We start from the raw sequence: 17,177 nt of genomic DNA on the forward strand, positions 1-17,177 counted from the left end.
GTAGAGAGTGAACCGTACTCTCAGGGGCCCAGGGACATGACCCTTGAACTCACCACCTTCTCCACCTCTCACCTCTGTACAGCATATCAACAACGAGCACATCCACGGGGAGAAGAAGGAGTTCGTGTGTCGCTGGCAGGCCTGCACGAGAGAGCAGAAGCCTTTCAAGGCCCAGTACATGCTGGTTGTCCACATGCGCAGGCACACGGGTGAGAAGCCGCACAAGTGCACGGTGAGCCTCCTCCCACTGCAGAGCAACTTGGACACAGTTGAGAACAGGCCCTGACACCCACATCCCCCCCAGCTCTTCCTTATGACTTCAACTAGTGTTTCCTGATGGCAAATGATATCAAACTGGCTATTTGCACATTTAAAACATTTTAATTTCATTTATTTATGTGGTGGGGAGGGGAAAAGGGTGAGACATGCATAGAAGCTAGAGAACACCTTGCCAGAATTTGTTTTTTCCTTCTACCATGTGGGTCTCAGAGATGCTGTTCTAGGCATCAGAGTTGGCAGCAAGCACCTTTATCCATCGAGCCATCTCCCCGGTCCCTATTTGTACATCCTCTTTGGGAAACAGTACTTGTCGTTTTGTTGTTTGGTTACAAGAATGTTTTTGTAACTAGGTTTTTAGATCATTATCAAACATACAGTTTGCAAATATTTTTTTTCCAATTCTGTATGCTGTTTTCATTTTCTGGATAATATCCTTTGAAACACAAAAGCTTAATTTAGTGAATCCAATTTTTAGCTGTCAAGTCTTAGAAATGGCTACCCGACCCATGGTCACAATGATTTAGCCATTCCTCCTGCTTTGTTTTCTTCTAAGAGTTTGGCAGGAGTGAGTGATAAAAATAGCCCAGCAGATAGAGTACTTGCCTAGCATGCATGAGGCCCTGGTTTGCATGCACTGAGCGCGATGGTGCATGCTTTTAACTCCAACCATTGGGAGTTGAAAGCAAGAAGACCAGAAGGTCAAAGCCATCCTTAGCTACACAGTGAGTTTGAGGCCATGTCTGGCCTATTATGAGCACCTGTCTCAAGAACAAAACAAAACAGGAACTGGAGAGGTGGCTTAGTATTTCAGAGCACTCATGTTCTTCCAGGAGCTCCAGGTTCAATTCCCAACACAAACATGGTGGCTCACAACCAGCAGTAACTCCAGGTCCAGAATATCTCTCACCCTATTTTGGCTCTTCAGACAGAAGGCACTCATGTGGTGCGCAAATACGTGTACAGACAAAACACCCATATACATAAACTAAAAAATAAATTAAACTTTCAGAACAAAACAGAAGACAGTTAATAAGAGCTGGGCTATGGAGAAATCGGGTCACATACTGGTGACAGGAGTAGAAAACAGTGACGACTCGGACAGCTTATAAACATGTGCTTTTGTTATGTGAATGTCACACATACGTACATACGTGCTCATGTATTTCACAGTAAAGCTCTTCCATAGAGATCTTTGATATGTCTGAGCTATATAGTCTTATACCTTCAGCCCTTTCAGTGTTTTCTGGAGAGAGTAATTCTCATTACCACTATCATGCATTCTTTGGGGTACACGGTGGAAATGAGTGCCACAGGATGGAGGGGGATGTAGGGGAGCCTGAGGGTTCCACTGTCTGAGTTGCATGTGAGTGCCCTTTCTGACCAGTCCTCCTCCTTCTAGTTTGAAGGCTGCTCCAAGGCCTACTCTCGCCTGGAGAACCTGAAGACACACCTGAGGTCCCACACAGGGGAAAAGCCATATGTGTGTGAGCACGAGGGCTGCAACAAGGCCTTCTCCAATGCCTCGGACCGTGCCAAACACCAGAACCGCACTCACTCCAATGAGGTAGGTGCTCATGACTGGGACGTGCCTGACATGTGTAAATGCACTGTTCTTGACTAGTGGACAGCCATGCTCTAGTTTCATTTCCATTGCTGTGGTAAATTACCCTAACAAAAAGCAGCTCAGGGAGAAGGGGACTCAGTTCAACTTACAGATCCAGGTTACAGTCTATTGTGGGGCTCTCAAGTCAGAAATATCAGCTAGTCATATCACATCCACAGACAAGAGCAAAATGAGTGCGTGCGTGCATGCTTATTTGATTATGTGTATTCAGCTCCATTAGTGCCATACAGTTCACCAACTCCTGCCTAGGGAATGGTCTGCCCACAGTAGGCTGGGTATTCCCTTATCAATCAGCTTAATTAAGGCAATATCCTACAGACATGCCTATCAGACAATAGGCAATCCAAAACAGACAATCTCTCACTGAGACTCTCTTCCCACATGATTCTAAATAGATAAAGCTAAATAAGCACAAACCATATACCCAGGTGCCCTTCCCCCACCAGCCACTCTCCTTACACAAGTCCTGCATATCAGCAGGTCTCCCTCTATACACCATGGCCTCTCCCGTAAATTTCAGATGCTCCATTAAGTTCCATGGCACACTGATGATCTCTGCACCTCAGTCTGCTATTAATACAGAAGCCACCAAGGTGTCTGCAGAAGCTGAAATCAAAACAGAGAGGCCTTAAAGCTAGATGTAGTGGCGCATGTTTATAATCCAGTGCTTGCTGAGGTTTGCTGGCCAACCAGTCTAGCATGTCATGATCCAGGACAATGAGAGACCCTTCTCAAAAATCAAGGTGTATGATGCCTGAGGAATAGCACATGGAGAGAGCTTCCCGGTTTCTAAGTTGTGAGCATGTCCTGAGATAGATAAATTCTACTCCCTGCTTCTACTGGCCACTGAATGGCTTCTGCTACATGGGCTGCAGATAAGGAAACTGACACTCAGGGAGGTGACACAACCTCTTAGGTGGTGTCACAGGCCTAGGGGCAGGCCTGCTGGCCTCTCTGAAGTTGTGACACCATCCTGGGCCATTGCTTTACCACAAGTTGGTGTCTGCCTACAGAACAGCTGCCGTCACCCCTCTGCACATGCGGCAGCTCCTGCTCCAGAGACTAGAACTGCCTGCCTAGGCTCCACTAGGCAACTGCCTGCCCAGAGCAAGTGGAGCCCCTAGGCAGGCACAAGAGAGCCAAGGAAGGAACTCAACAGGAGCTCCTAGTTGCAGCTCACCTATACAATCCCTGTGGGTCAGACAGACCAGGTGTGTGTGTGTGTGTGTGTGTGTGTGTGTGTGTGTGTGTGTGTAGGTGTGTTATGTGTGTGTGTGTGTGTGTGTAAATAATTTTATATATATAAATGTTTTACCTGTGTGTATATGCAGCATGTGTGTGCCTAGCCAGAAAAAGGGGTCAGATCCTGTGTAACTGAAGTTACACATGGTTGTGAGCCACCATGTAGGAACTGGGAATTGAAACCAGGTCCTCTGCAAGAGCAATAAGTACTCTAAACCACTGAGCCATTTCTCCAGCCCTTGGGGAATGAGTATTTCTAACAAGTTAGATGTAGCATGGGCTACACTGAAGAAAGAGACCTTTCTTCAGTGCTTGTTAGAAGTTACAGTCATTCTCAAAGGCCTCTGGGCCCCTTGGAAGACCCCCGGAAGCTCAGGTCTCCGGGAAGCTCAGCCCAGGAACTCGGTCACCCCAATCACCAGGCAGAGTCGAAAGCTTGATGCAAACTGCACGAGGCTTTATTGTTGTTTAACAAGCTAACCCCATGTTAGCTCGGGTGTTTCATCCACCGGCCATGGCGGATGGCTAGCAAAGACAGCTCTAAGTGTCTGCATAGAGATCTTATAGGGCAGCGTAAGGGGAGTGTCTAGGGATACGCACAGGCTCAGGATTGGTGTGCCTCCAGGCTTGGAGGGTTTGCCCTGTGTTGATTGGTGAGCTGGTTGCTATGGCCCATAGGCCCTCCCAGGGTGGTTGCTATGCTCTGCACGTCATTGCTGTGTGCTTGTCCATAAAGCACACTCAGAGCCGTAAAGCATAGCACCACCAGCTAACTTCTGATTGGTTCCTTGCCACGAGGCAGGCACCTAACCTCCTAGCGACCAAGGCAAGGTTGTGGCAAGCAAGTGTTACTGTCATGGCTGCCGAAATGGGGAGCTGGTTCCCTTCATATATAGATGGTGTAGGGACATGTGAGTATTTATATGCACGTGTATAGATGTGGGAGTAAGGCATGTTACATATTTGTATCTGTATGGACTGGATGATTGGCATATATAGTATATGTATATGCAAATGTATATGCATATATGTGTAAGGGTGGTGCATCTATATCTGTGTGTAGATGTTCATGTGTATGAGTACTTTATGCACATGTAGATATGGGAGCATGGATATATGTATAGAGGTTTTTACATGTGTGTTGTGCATTTGTATGTGTGTAGTGGATACATGTATGGAGTGTATTCGGGGCCAAGTGTGTGTCTGTAGGTATATCCATGTTTGTATAGATATGAGTGAGTGTAGGTAGAGTTTTTCATTGGGATCTCCATCAGCTCTGTTCCACCAACCACTTTCCAAATAACCGTGCAGAGACATATTATTAAATTACAAATGCCCGGCCAATAGCTCAGGCTTGTTACTAGCTTAACGCTTACATTTTAAATTAACCTATATTTCTTATCTATGCTTCGCCATGTGGTGGTACCTTCTTTCAACATGGCACCTTCATCTTGCTTCTCTCTGCATCTGTTCACAACTCCTGACTCTGCCCTTCTTCTTCCCAGCATTCTCTCTGCCCCCAAAATCCTGCTTAGCCATCGGCCAGCTTTTTATTAACAATGAGAACAATACATATTTACAGTGTACAAAGATTGTTCCTTAGCAAGTGAGGGTGGTTTATATGTGTGTAAGTATGGTGTGTGTGTGTGTGTGTGTGTGTGTGTGTGTGTGTGTGTGTGTGTGGTGATATGTGTAGGGTTAGGTATATGTATATGGTGATTTGTGTCTGTGCATTTGAGTGTGACCAAGCCTAGGACAGAGACAAGATGTCCAGATGCTCAAGTGTGTACCCCAGGGCCAGGTGATTGAAAGTTTCCTTGGTCCTCTCTGCTTTTGACAGAGACATGAATTAACTTGAAATCCCAGTCCTGGTTCTCGGGGAGAGTGTGGGTCTTTCCTACTCTCTGATTGGTATCACCAGGTTCTTGTGGCAAGAGTTCATTTGGGGATGCCCCTCCCTTGCATGCAAGGCTAGTACACCAGGTAGAGTAGGAAGCCAGATTCCTATGGACTGGACCTGGTGCAATCGATCCACAGGCTGTGAACATATTAGAGCACTTACCTCCTGTGCCAGCCAGGGCTGCCAGGGAACATGGGATGGCTTCTGAACAGGTATTGCACCGAGTTTGTCCTTTGGGTCCCCATCCATAACCCAAGACTGGCTCTCTTCCTAGAAACCCTACATCTGCAAGATCCCAGGCTGCACCAAGAGGTACACAGATCCTAGCTCTCTCCGCAAGCATGTGAAGACCGTCCATGGACCAGATGCCCATGTCACCAAGAAACAGCGCAATGATGTGCACCTCCGTGCTCCCCTGCTCAAGGAGAATGGGGACAATGAGGCCAGTGCCGAGCCAGGTGGCCAGGGATCTGAGGATAGCGTGGAGGCCAGTAGCACCAGCCATACTGTGGAGGACTGCCTGCATATCAAAGCCATCAAGACAGAGAGCTCCGGGGTAAGACAGTGCCCCCAGCTGGCAGAGGGCATTTCCCCAGCTCTGCACAAGGCCCAGAAGCCCAGCCCCTCTGAGGGTTCTGCTAAGGCACCCCCCTTCTCAGAAGGAAATGATGCACCATCTTGCTCCAGCCCAGCTTTCCTCCTTTATCACCGTGCATCCCTCATGAAACCTGTCTTGTTTCAGTCACCTTCTCTGACCCAGCTCCTGCTGGGCAACTGGGGCTGGGGCTGGGGATGTCCTTTCTCCATGCTGCTCTACACAGGATGTGTTTGCCTCTTCATCCTGTACCTGGGTACCTCTGTGGGTTCCCACCCCTCTGTCCCTGTCTGTGTCATCCCCACTCTAGCCTCTGCTCCTTTCGTTCTAACCACCTGTTCTTTGTCTCCACCTCTTTTTCCCAACTGTACCTCCCCTAAGGATAGACGCTACTGAGGTGAGCGGAGGAATGGGGAAGGGTGGGAGTGCCCAGGGTGAGAGGGTGGACTGGGGTGCTGTCTTAGTGCCCTGGCTGGGCAGATTGAACTGGCCTTTGGAGAGGCAGGTGACATGTGGAATAGGAGAGATGCGCAGCAAGAGTGAGGCTGGCAGGTGTGAGGAACAAGCAATCCATAGCAAAGAAGGGCAGGGGTGAGGTCTGGGGAGCAGGGGAGGGCAGGGGTGAAGTGTGGAGATCAAGGGAGGGCAGGGTGAGGTCTGGGAAGCAGGGGAGGGCAGGGAGTGAGGTGTGGCGATCAAGGGAGGGCAAGGGTGAGGTCTGGGGAGCAGGGGAGGGCAGGGGTGAGGTGTGGAGATCAAGGGAGGGCAGGGGTGAGGTCTGGGCTAGATGGAGCAAAAAATTGTGGATGCCACTGTGGTCAAGACCTGTAGAGTCCTGCTTGTTGGAATCATCTCCCCTAAACTGGGCATGTAATATTGCATCTTCCCAAGGAAGAGGCAGGGCCAGGGAAAGCATTTAACCCAAAAATGAGCCTCAAGGTACTGCATCCCAGGTTTGCTTCCAAGGCCAGTCTCAGGCCACACTGGATGCTGTAGAGCGCTGTGGTGTTGATTTATTTGCCTGCCCCACCCCAGCTCAGTGTGAGAGCCAAGCTCATTTCTGCGCTGTGGCAAATATTCTGGCAAAAAGCAAGGGAGGGCAAGTTCGAGGAAGGGATTTGAGTTACAATTCCAGATCCCTAATCGGGTTTTTTTTGTGTGTGTGTGGGGGGGAGGGGGGCGGAATCAAGGCAGGAACAGTTAAGCACGTCACATCCACAGCCAACGACAGACAGAATATACACACTCAACCGCTTCACTCAGCTGGCTGTCTTAGACAGTTCAGGACCCAACCCATGAAGTGGTACCACCCACATTCAGCGCAGGTCTTCCTACATTCAATTAACAATTAAGACAGTTCCCCACAGACATGCACACAGACCAACCTGATCTAGATGATTCCTCATTAGGAGCCTCTTTCCAGATGAGTCTAGACTGTGTCAAGTTGCTCTGTAAAACTTAATGAGCACAGCCAGTTTGGAGCATCCATGCAGGCAATGGCTGTACCCCATTTTTCCCTCTTAATCACCTACCCCTGGTCTGTCAAGATCACCCTGTGCAGCTGTCCAACAAATCACCAGACTTCTATTACCCCTCACTGCATTGTGTACAGCAGCAGCACCTTCTCTCTGGGTGAACTTTGTTGCCTTCTATCTACAATAGCACAAATCCTTGCACACATTGCTAGGTGGAAGGCAGTTTGGGTCGATCTCATAGTGAGGAAAGCAGGCCAATGATAGACAAGGGATGGATTGTCAAAGTAGTTCCCTGCTTCCTCGTGTACCCACCCAAGCAAGCACAGCATGGTATGAATGTGGGCAGGTCACAGGACCAGGTGACTTCTCATACCCTCTGAGTCTGTCTTCCATCTTGTCCCTACAGCTGTGTCAGTCCAGTCCCGGGGCCCAGTCATCCTGTAGCAGTGAGCCCTCTCCCCTGGGCAGTGCCCCCAACAATGACAGTGGCGTGGAGATGCCAGGGACAGGGCCTGGGAGTCTGGGAGACCTGACAGCGCTGGAAGACACATCTCCAGGAGCTGACACCTCAGCCTTGGCCGCCCCCGCCACTGGTGGCCTGCAGCTGCGCAAACACATGACCACCATGCATCGCTTTGAGCAGTTGAAGAGAGAGAAACTCAAGTCACTCAAGGATTCCTGCTCCTGGGCTGGCCCAGCTCCACACACCCGCAACACCAAGCTGCCTCCCCTCCCAGCAAATGGTTAGTGAGAGAGCCTAGGGCTGTTTCCTCCAGGTACCTTGCAGTCTGACTGACAGCTCACAATGGGACAGGTTCTCAGCGTCTTAGTTAAAAGAAAGAAAAAGAAAAAGAAGTGAAGAAGCCCACAAAAATAGCAAAAGAGAAACCTTTCATTCAGATTTGAAGCATGAGTTTAGGCCACTTTACACAGCTCCAGAGTTCCTGGTTGTTGCCCAGGTCTTCCTCTAAAAAGAGGCGGAGCTGGTTGCTCAGGGCAAGACATGGATGGCCTTTTGGATTTGATTAGCAGCCTTAGGTTATGTAAGTTATTGGGAATGTCTGATTTTAACCATATGCATACCTAATCGTGTGTAAGTACAACATGATAAATGGGGGTTTTCCCCTAATAGTTCATTCAAATGATATAGTTTACCTTAATGTACAGGCCACCCCAAAGCAAGTTTAGGCTGGATTAGCCTGGTTCCTTGGTTGTAGTCTGTATTTCAGAATATCTTTGGCCACTAAAGATATTGGGTTGGTGGGGAACTGGAAGTCAAAGTGATCAGGTTCTTTTGTTTGAAGACGGATATGGGTATAGCTCAGTGCAGGTGCAAGCTCCAAGTGTGTAAGAGGTAAAGAAATGTGTACAGTGTCAAACAAGTGAAGCCCAATGGCTAAGCTTTCCCTGCACTTGCCTGCTTCAACCCAACCTTGTGTTACATGGAAAGGAAAGAGGTAGAGAGAAAGGTGAAGGGGCCCCACCCAAACCCAGGCAGTGGTAAAACTTAGCACAGGTACATGAGCTCCAACATGTGTGTTATTCTCCATGCAGCATGTCACTGAAACTCTCTAAACACAGACAGACCCTGCTATAGCTCCTTCCTTACTTGTCCATTCAGCGTTTAGGGTGTCATGGCAAAGGCTCAAGGAGGGAGAGCAGTATGAGTGTCATCCCAAAGGAGACTCAGACAGATTCACATGCAGAGTAAACCACAAAGCATCAAAGACAGAGCTGGGGTACTGATGTACTGAACAGGCACCTTCCACAGGGAAAGAGCAGGGGGGCTTCACAGAGAAAGTGGCCTGAGTGCAGCAGGCTCTTTATCGCCAAGAGCATCTCTAGAGTGCCACTGGGCACATAGACCCCAGCTGTCCCCCATGGTGGTGCATGTTGGAGCACCATCAGCCACACTGTTGGAAGGACTACTGGCAGAAGTCTGGGATCTCTTGGGTTTCAGATCGCTGCCTCCACTCAGGTCACCACTTCATCTCATTACTGGTCATAGGGGACATGATCCCGTCTGCCCATCTTAGCCCTGAAGGGCTGTGAGAGTCCTTCACTGGGCTACCTACTCTAAAATCAGCCTAGACAATATAGGTAGACCCTGCCTCAAAATATAAGTGAATAAAAAAGCAAGGGCTGGAGATTCAACTCAGTTGGCAGGGTGCATGCCTACTAAGCACACGACCCTGAGTTCAGCCCTCAGCACCAAATCCACATTGTGTGGTGGTGCACACTTGTAATTCCAGTGCCTAGAAGGTAGAGGCAGCAGGATCAGAAACTCAAGATCATCTTTGGTTATAGGTCAGTCTGGGGTACCTTTGTCTTCAAGGGGGAAAAACCCTCCTTGACCTAGGCACCTGGGCCCTCCTGAGCCCTGCTGTCAGTAACACCATCATTTGTGCAGGTGCATTTTATTAACAGCTAGAGAAACTGGGAGGGTTTCTCTGTATAGCCCTGCTGTCCTATAACCCACTCTTTAGAACAGGCTGTCTTCGAACTCAGAGATCTGCCTGCCTCTGCCTCCCAAGTGCTGGGATTAAGTGCCAGTGTGTCATCTCACCTAGCTTCCTCCTTCCCTTCTTACATCCAGAACTCTTCTACTATTGAGCGCCTGCTGTATACCTGGCCTTGTGCTATGGCTCCAGACTGAATCTGGTCAAGGGGAATGGGTAGGAAATCAGTTATGGGGGGATAGGGTATAGGTGGTCTTTTTTTGTTTTTGTTTGCCTTTTCTCTTTTTGGTTTTGGAAACAGCGGCAGGGCCCTAACACCATCAGGGAGTATGTGTCCTGCGAAGCACAGTCCTTGGCCTTCTATGACCCCTCTGTTCCTCCCCAGGTTCTGTCCTGGAAAGCTTCAACGGCACTGGGGGCGGTGGGCCAGCGGGACTGCTGCCCAACCAGCGGCTGCCAGAGCTGACCGAAGTGACGATGCTGAGCCAGCTGCAGGAACGAAGGGACAGCTCCACCAGCACTGTGAGCTCAGCCTACACTGTGAGCCGCCGCTCCTCTGGCATCTCCCCGTACTTCTCCAGCCGTCGCTCCAGTGAGGCCTCACCTCTTGGTGCCGGCCGCCCGCACAATGCCAGCTCAGCAGACTCCTATGACCCCATCTCCACAGACGCCTCCCGGCGCTCCAGTGAGGCCAGCCAGTGCAGTGGTGGTGGCCCAGGGTTGCTGAACCTCACGCCTGCGCAGCAGTACAGCCTGCGTGCCAAGTACGCAGCAGCCACAGGTGGACCACCACCCACACCACTGCCGGGCCTCGAGCGTGTAAGCCTTCGCACCCGCCTGGCGTTACTGGATGCTCCCGAGCGTGCACTGCCGGGCGCTTGCCCACATCCACTAGGGCCACGACGTGGCAGTGATGGGCCTGCCTACAGCCACGGCCATGGCCATGGCTATGTAGGTGCAGCTCCTGCCTTCCCGCACGAGGGACCAGGCAGCAGCATGCGTAGGGCCAGCGACCCTGTGCGGCGGCCTGACCCCCTCATCTTGCCTCGAGTACAGCGTTTCCACAGTACCCATAATATGAATCCAGGTTCACTGCCACCCTGCACGGATCGGCGAGGCCCGCATCTACAGAGCCACCCTAGCGTGGATAGCAGCCTGACCCGCAACACTTACTCCCCGAGGCCCCCTAGCATCAGTGAGAACGTGATGATGGAGGCCATTGCTGCTGGAGTAGATGGTACAGGGCTCGAATCCGACCTGGGGCTGGTGGAAGACGAGCTGGTGCTGCCGGATGATGTGGTACAGTATATCAAGGCCCACACCAGTGGTGCCTTGGATGACAGCACGCGACAGGGATATCCTACAGAAAGCACTGGCTTCCCTGAGAACTCTAAACTGCCCAGTCCTGGGCTGCAAGGCCACCGGAGGCTAGCAGCTGCCGACTCCAACATGAGTCCTTCTGCTCCTGGACTGGGGGGCTGCCAGCTGAGCTACAGCCCCTCCTCCAACCTCAACAAGAGTAACATGCCCGTGCAGTGGAATGAGGTGAGTTCTGGCACCATGGATGCCCTGCCCAGTCAGGTGAAGCCACCTCCTTTTCCCCACAGCAACCTGGCTGTGGTTCAGCAGAAGCCAGCCTTCGGCCAGTACTCAGGATATAGTCCACAAGCCCTGCAGGCTAGCTCCGGAGGTCTAGACAGCACCCAGCCACACCTACAGCTTCGAGGAGCCCCAGCTGCACCCAGAGGGAGTTACACACAACAGCCTCGACAGCCAGCCACGGGTGGCCAGTGCCTGAGTGTGACTGCTGCCATGAGTCCTCAGGCCAGCTACAGCCAAGCTCACCCCCAGCTGAGTCCAAACATTGTCAGTGGACCGCTGAATCAGTTCTCTCCCTCCTGCAGCAATATGGCAGCCAAGCCCAGCCACCTGGGACTCCCTCCACAAATGGAAGTTGTCCCCAACGCCACCATGATGAGTGGCCATCAACGGGAACTTGGGGTTGCCAATTCATCCCTGCCTGGGGTGTCACAACCTCATGCAGTTCTGAGCTATCCCCAGCAGGAAGGCTACCAACAGGGTTCCAGCCTTCTATCATCCCATCAGCCTAGCTTCATGGAGTCCCAGCAGGGCACCGGCTTTGGTCTCATGCAGCCTCGGCCACCCCTTGAGCCCAACACTGCTAGCCGGCACCGCAGGGTACATGCCGGGCAACAGCAGTTGTATGCCAGGACCGCCAGCCAAGCCATGGTCACATCAGCCAACCAAGAGACAGCAGAAGCTATGCCCAAGGGAACAGCAGGGACCATGGTATCCCTGGCTCCTCAGCCATCTCAGGACACAGGGCGGTCACAGGACCAGAACACACTCTACTACTATGGCCAGATCCACATGTATGAACAGAATGGAGACTGCCCAGCCATGCAGCCCCAGCCACCACAACCACAAGCATGCTCAGACAATATCCAGCCCCAGCCTCTGCCTTCACCAGGGGTCAACCAGGTGTCCAGCACTGTGGACTCCCAGCTCCTGGAGGCCCCCCAGATTGACTTTGATGCCATCATGGATGATGGTGATCACTCAAGTTTGTTCTCGGGTGCACTGAGCCCTACCCTTCTCCACAATCTCTCCCAGAATTCCTCACGCCTCACCACACCCCGGAATTCCCTGACACTGCCCTCCATCCCTGCAGGCATCAGCAACATGGCTGTCGGGGACATGAGCTCCATGCTCACCAGCCTGGCTGAAGAGAACAAGTTTTTAAATATGATGACCTAAAAGCCCCGGCTCCTGGTACAGAGCCGACCTGAGAAAATGTAGCTTCTTGAAACATAAGAGTCTAATCTCTTCTCTTTGTTGGAAAAAGTGTTAATTAGGCCTGAGAGGGCTCGGGCAATGGCTGGTTCAGACTCTCAAATATTTTAAGAAAAGATTTAGGGGCAGCCTCTTTGCTGTTTGACCTATTTTTTAGAACACTCAAAAAGTCTTGTTCAGAAAGAAACTCGTTTACACAATGCTTGCCAGCCTTTGGTGTTTATGGGATTACTCAGTTCTGGCTTCTTTGCCTCTGTCATTCCGCTAATGAGAGAGTACATTGGCCAAGGCTTTCTAAGTACATGCCCAAAGAGGGGAGGGGAACCACGTTTTGGGTTTGAATTTGAGACCATGCTGGATACTCTGTTCTGAGAAGGGTTTGCCATCCTGCCACCTGCAAGGAGAAGGGATTGATGCCTCCCCTCCCCCGGTTTCTTCCGTGAAACTCGCCAAGGTTGCTTGCCACAGAGGAGAAAGGTGCATCCCCTGGGATATTATGGAGTTTCCTCAGTTACTGGTAGCATCTCCATTCCCTAAGGCACAATGGGACCTGCAGATTTCCTGAGTGGAGAAGGATTAATAAAACACGTTATCACAAGGAAATAAACTGGGCTACCTGGGGCAAGCCCAGAATCTGCCCGGGGGTGCCTCTCCTGGCCTGTTTACAATGTTCTGAAGTATACAGTGGAGCCCCTCCTGGGAAGAACGTGTGTATCTAAATTCCTCTGGTTGCAGTGGGCTAGGATGGACCAAGGTGAAAGAGGCCTTCCCTGGGAAGAGCAAGTCGCATGTTTACCCAGTCTTATTTTTCCTGTGCACTACCACCCTACCGTGGAAAGTTCTAGGGCTCCTCCACACTGTGCTGGGTGGCCAGCTGTCTACACCTAACCAACACATGCAGTCTCAGTACTTTCTGATCCCCTGACCTCTGCCCTCCTCTCCTGGTTATTTGGCATGGACTTATGACATGCATGGTGTTTGTGGTCGGGTGGGAGGGTGAGGGATTGATTCTTGGACTTTGAGGAACTGTTAACTGAATTTTCTTGTTCAGTGTGGCCTGGCCCCAAATAAGAAAGGGCATGTGGAAACTGACTCCAGAAAGAATCAGTCCAGAACACACTGCAGGGTGAACCCACGCCTCTTCCCCGCCACACACATGCGCACACCCCATCCGAAACTTCTCCCTTTGAATTCATAGAAACTTTGCCAAACCAAACCTCACCACTCAGAACTTCCTTCTGGCCATGGCTCTGGCTTCAGTGAGGAACTTTTTAGCAGAGCCTGGACCTCTGGGTCCTAAGAAGCAGACTTCTCTGTTTACAATCCAGAGACAAGACCAACCCCAAAGGAGAGCTCTGGGCCACGCCCATGGGTCTGTGGCTCCAGTGGTGTGGTCTCACTGCCTGACATAGGCCCTAACTTCCCCTTCTCCATCTGTATCTACTTTGCGTAGACATTGCCATCCCTGGATACACTGTGGGTGAATCGTCCAGCCAAATTTATATTGCCAAACATTTTTAGCTTTTTCTACTTGCTATAAATTGAGATGACATGCTCAACTTGTAAATAAGTCTTTTTGTACATTAAAAATAATTTTTTGGTAATTTATCTTGTCGATCTGCTTTTCCCTCGACAGTAGTTAATGAGAATCTAGGCAGTAAATTTGGTACATTTGAACAAAAATTAGGCTGTATTTTTTCACAACAGTGTCAAAACTGACTAGCCCACCTTAATCCAGACAAGCTTAATTCAGAATCATTTACTGGCTGTTTGCTTCTTCTCACTTTGGGTTGGGAGCAGACAGGGTTTGACAGGTTTCTGGGACTCGTTTACTAGGAGCTTTCTCAGCACATCTGAGTCAGTTATCTGAGGTCCCATACACCAGGTCTCATGTCCCGGGCACAGTCTGGTTCCTGGGTGATACACATTTGAATTGGGGGTGTTTTGACTACTTCCTTGTGCTATGACCAAATACCAGACAAAAGCAACTTCAGCGGAGAGGTGCTCAAAGTTAAGGGTACAGTCAGTCCATCCTGAGGGCAAGTGTATGACAGAGGGAGCATGAAGTGTCTGGTCACATGCACTCACAGTCAGGAAGCAGCGGAAGATGCTACTGATGATCAGCTCACTTTCTTTTGTTCAGTCCAGGACCCCAACTGATAAAAGGGTGCTGCACACAGTTAAGGTATCTCAATTTTCCCAATCTGCACAATCCTTCACTGGCATGCCCAGGGGCTTGTTTCCTGGTGATTCCAGATCCTGTCAGGTTGACATTGAGATTAGCCATCCCAGGCAGTGAAGGGTGGGAAGAGGGATAGACCCCCAGAGTTGGCAAAAGAGAGTCAGGGGAGGCAAGTGAAGGCCAGAATGCATAGCTACCTGCCTGGAGAGAAGGGCCAGGAGAGATGAGCTATTCCTATGTTTAGGAATGCTCCCTGGCAGGTAGACAGGGAGAACCCCGAGTCAACAAACTGATAGTCTACCCTGGATGATGATTGGGGATCATTAACTTCAAAAGACTGGGAATATAGCTTGGTTGGTTCAAATCTCTAGAACCCACATAAAAACCAGACAGTAGTAGCATACGTAAAGGGAGATGGGATCTCAAAACAGAAGAATCCCCAGAAATTCGTGGTCCAGCTAGCCTGGCATAAAAAGTGGAAATGCAATTCAGAGACCCTGTCTCCAGGTAGAGGGCGAGGACCAGCACTCAAGGTTGTCCTCTGACCTCTCCATCCTCACTATGCCAATGCACGGCAACATATGGGGGTGGAGTAGGGGGAATGAAAGTGCACACACAGATTTAAAAAAAAAAAAAAAAAAAAAAAAAAAAAAACGAGGTTTTTACAATGACATACCTCAATGATTAAGAGTATTTGATGCTCTTGTAGAAGACCCCAGTTCAGTTCACAGCACCCATGTCAGAAGGCTCACAACCACTGCAACTCTTTCTGGGGGGAGGGGATCTGACTCCCTCCTATGGCCTCTGGGTACCCTCATACCTGTGTGCATGCTCACACACAGGCACAGAGATACATACAAGAAATAAAAAATAGAGGGCTGGAGGAATAGATGGGTGGTTAAGGGCATTTTTTGCTCCTGCAGAGGACCCAGGTTTGATTCCCAACACGCACATGGTGGCTTAGAAGCATCCCATTCCAGAGAAACAATTGACTCTTAAGATCTCCTTGGGCACCAGGCATGCACATAGTATACTTGTATACCTATAGGCAAAAAACCATACACCTCAAATAAATACTTAAAAAATTAATAAAACAAAATTTGAAGCTTGAGGAGAGAGAGAGAGACAGAGACACAGAGAGAGAAACACTCACACATGTAGAGGCCAGAGAACAACCTAAGCTCTCATTTCTCATTTCTCAGGCACTGTACACTGGCTGGCTCTTGCTTTCATGGAGTTCACCAAATAGGCTAGGCTGGCTGGCCATCAAGACCCCAGGATCCACCTGTTTCCTCAACAGTGCTGGCATTACAAGCACAGCTTTTTAATTTTTAACTTTTGTTTGTTTTGTTTTTAACACAGAGTTCCTCTTGTAGCCTAGATGTCCTGGAACTTGCTCTGTTGACCAGGCTGACCTCCCTCTTGTCTCCTGAGTGCTGGGATTAAAGGCATGTGCCATCATACCTGGCTGGCTCTTGCTTTTTTAAATGTGGGTCCTGTGGCAGCAACTCAGATCCTAGAAGTCACAAGGCAAGCACATTACTGATGGCCATCTCCCCATCCCCAAGTCTGAGGTTCTCCAGCTCCCAGTGGCCTTGGAGCCCTTTCAGTCTGCACTGGCAGTCACTGACCATGGCTCTCTCACACATGGGTTTCTCATACGCTGAGTCACCCTATGTCAAAAGCCACACGTCATTTCCTCTATGTATATTTGATGACTCCTATTCCCATACCAGCTGATATAGGCCATCCCCTGAAGGTCTCTAGGCACCTGGTATTACTAAAACACCTTACAAATAAAACAAAGCAAGCAAACAAACAACAAAAGAAAACAAGCAAACAAAACAGGGCCTCATGTAGCCTAGGCTGGTCTCAAATTCACTATCTAGGCAAGGACAGCCTTGAATTTCTAATCCTTCTACCATCACCTCCTGAGTCCTGGGATTATAGACTTGTGCCATGCAGTTTGTATGACACTGGGGATCAAATCCAGGGTTTCAGGCATGCTATGCAAAAGCTCTGACCACTGAGATACATTCCCAGCTTGTAAGAGAATCTTCATCAAGCATTTCTCCACACAGAACACAGGGCACTATTTTTCTTACCCTTTTCCAACCATCTGTGAGTTTCCTTATTTTTCATTTCCAAGTCTAGGTTTTGTATGTGAGAATAGCCACCTCTCATTCCTGTCCATTCTAAATATGTCAACTGCTGCCTAGTGAGTGCTGTCAAATAAAAACAGTGACCAGCAGGAAGCTCTGGCATGGCTCACAAGTAGTAGCGGGGTGGGCTTACCTGGGTGGCCATGGAAGACAGCTCATCTGGACTTCCCTCCTGGGGACATCTAATGACAAAGACATTGTAACATGACTGGGCTAGGAACAGGAAGCAAATCACAGAGCTGAGCCTGAAAGCAATTGCCTGAGAAACATACCTACACTGTGACGGTAGAAGAATATCGGAATAACCCGCCCTTCCACGTTCTCCCACCCAGCCTTTCTCATGGTAGGACTCAAGCATTATGACTCTGTCACCGCTGAGACAAAATACCCAACAAAAGCATCTAAAGAAAGGATGGGTGATACCCAGGTGGTGGTGGTTCACACC

At 49.8% G+C, this 17,177-nt stretch overlaps 1 protein-coding gene across 4 annotated transcripts in view; it reads left to right on the forward strand.

Moving 5' to 3' along the window:
• The window catches only part of Gli2 (GLI family zinc finger 2), a 227,399-nt gene extending 213,407 nt beyond the window's left edge, over positions 1-13,992 (forward strand). For all 4 annotated transcript variants that reach the window (XM_027417815.2, XM_035445992.1, XM_027417818.2 and 1 more), the window contains 5 exons: positions 83-232; positions 1,679-1,843; positions 5,320-5,601; positions 7,522-7,858; positions 9,960-13,992. In XM_027417815.2, the coding sequence (XP_027273616.1) occupies positions 83-232; positions 1,679-1,843; positions 5,320-5,601; positions 7,522-7,858; positions 9,960-12,352 (3,327 nt within the window). In that variant the 3' untranslated portion in view covers positions 12,353-13,992. The remainder of the gene's footprint in view (positions 1-82; positions 233-1,678; positions 1,844-5,319; positions 5,602-7,521; positions 7,859-9,959) is intronic.
• The last annotated feature ends 3,185 nt before the right edge of the window (positions 13,993-17,177 follow it).

The sequence above is a fragment of the Cricetulus griseus genome, chromosome 5 (genome assembly GCF_003668045.3).
Source record: "Cricetulus griseus strain 17A/GY chromosome 5, alternate assembly CriGri-PICRH-1.0, whole genome shotgun sequence".
Classification (NCBI taxonomy): Eukaryota; Metazoa; Chordata; class Mammalia; order Rodentia; family Cricetidae; genus Cricetulus; species Cricetulus griseus.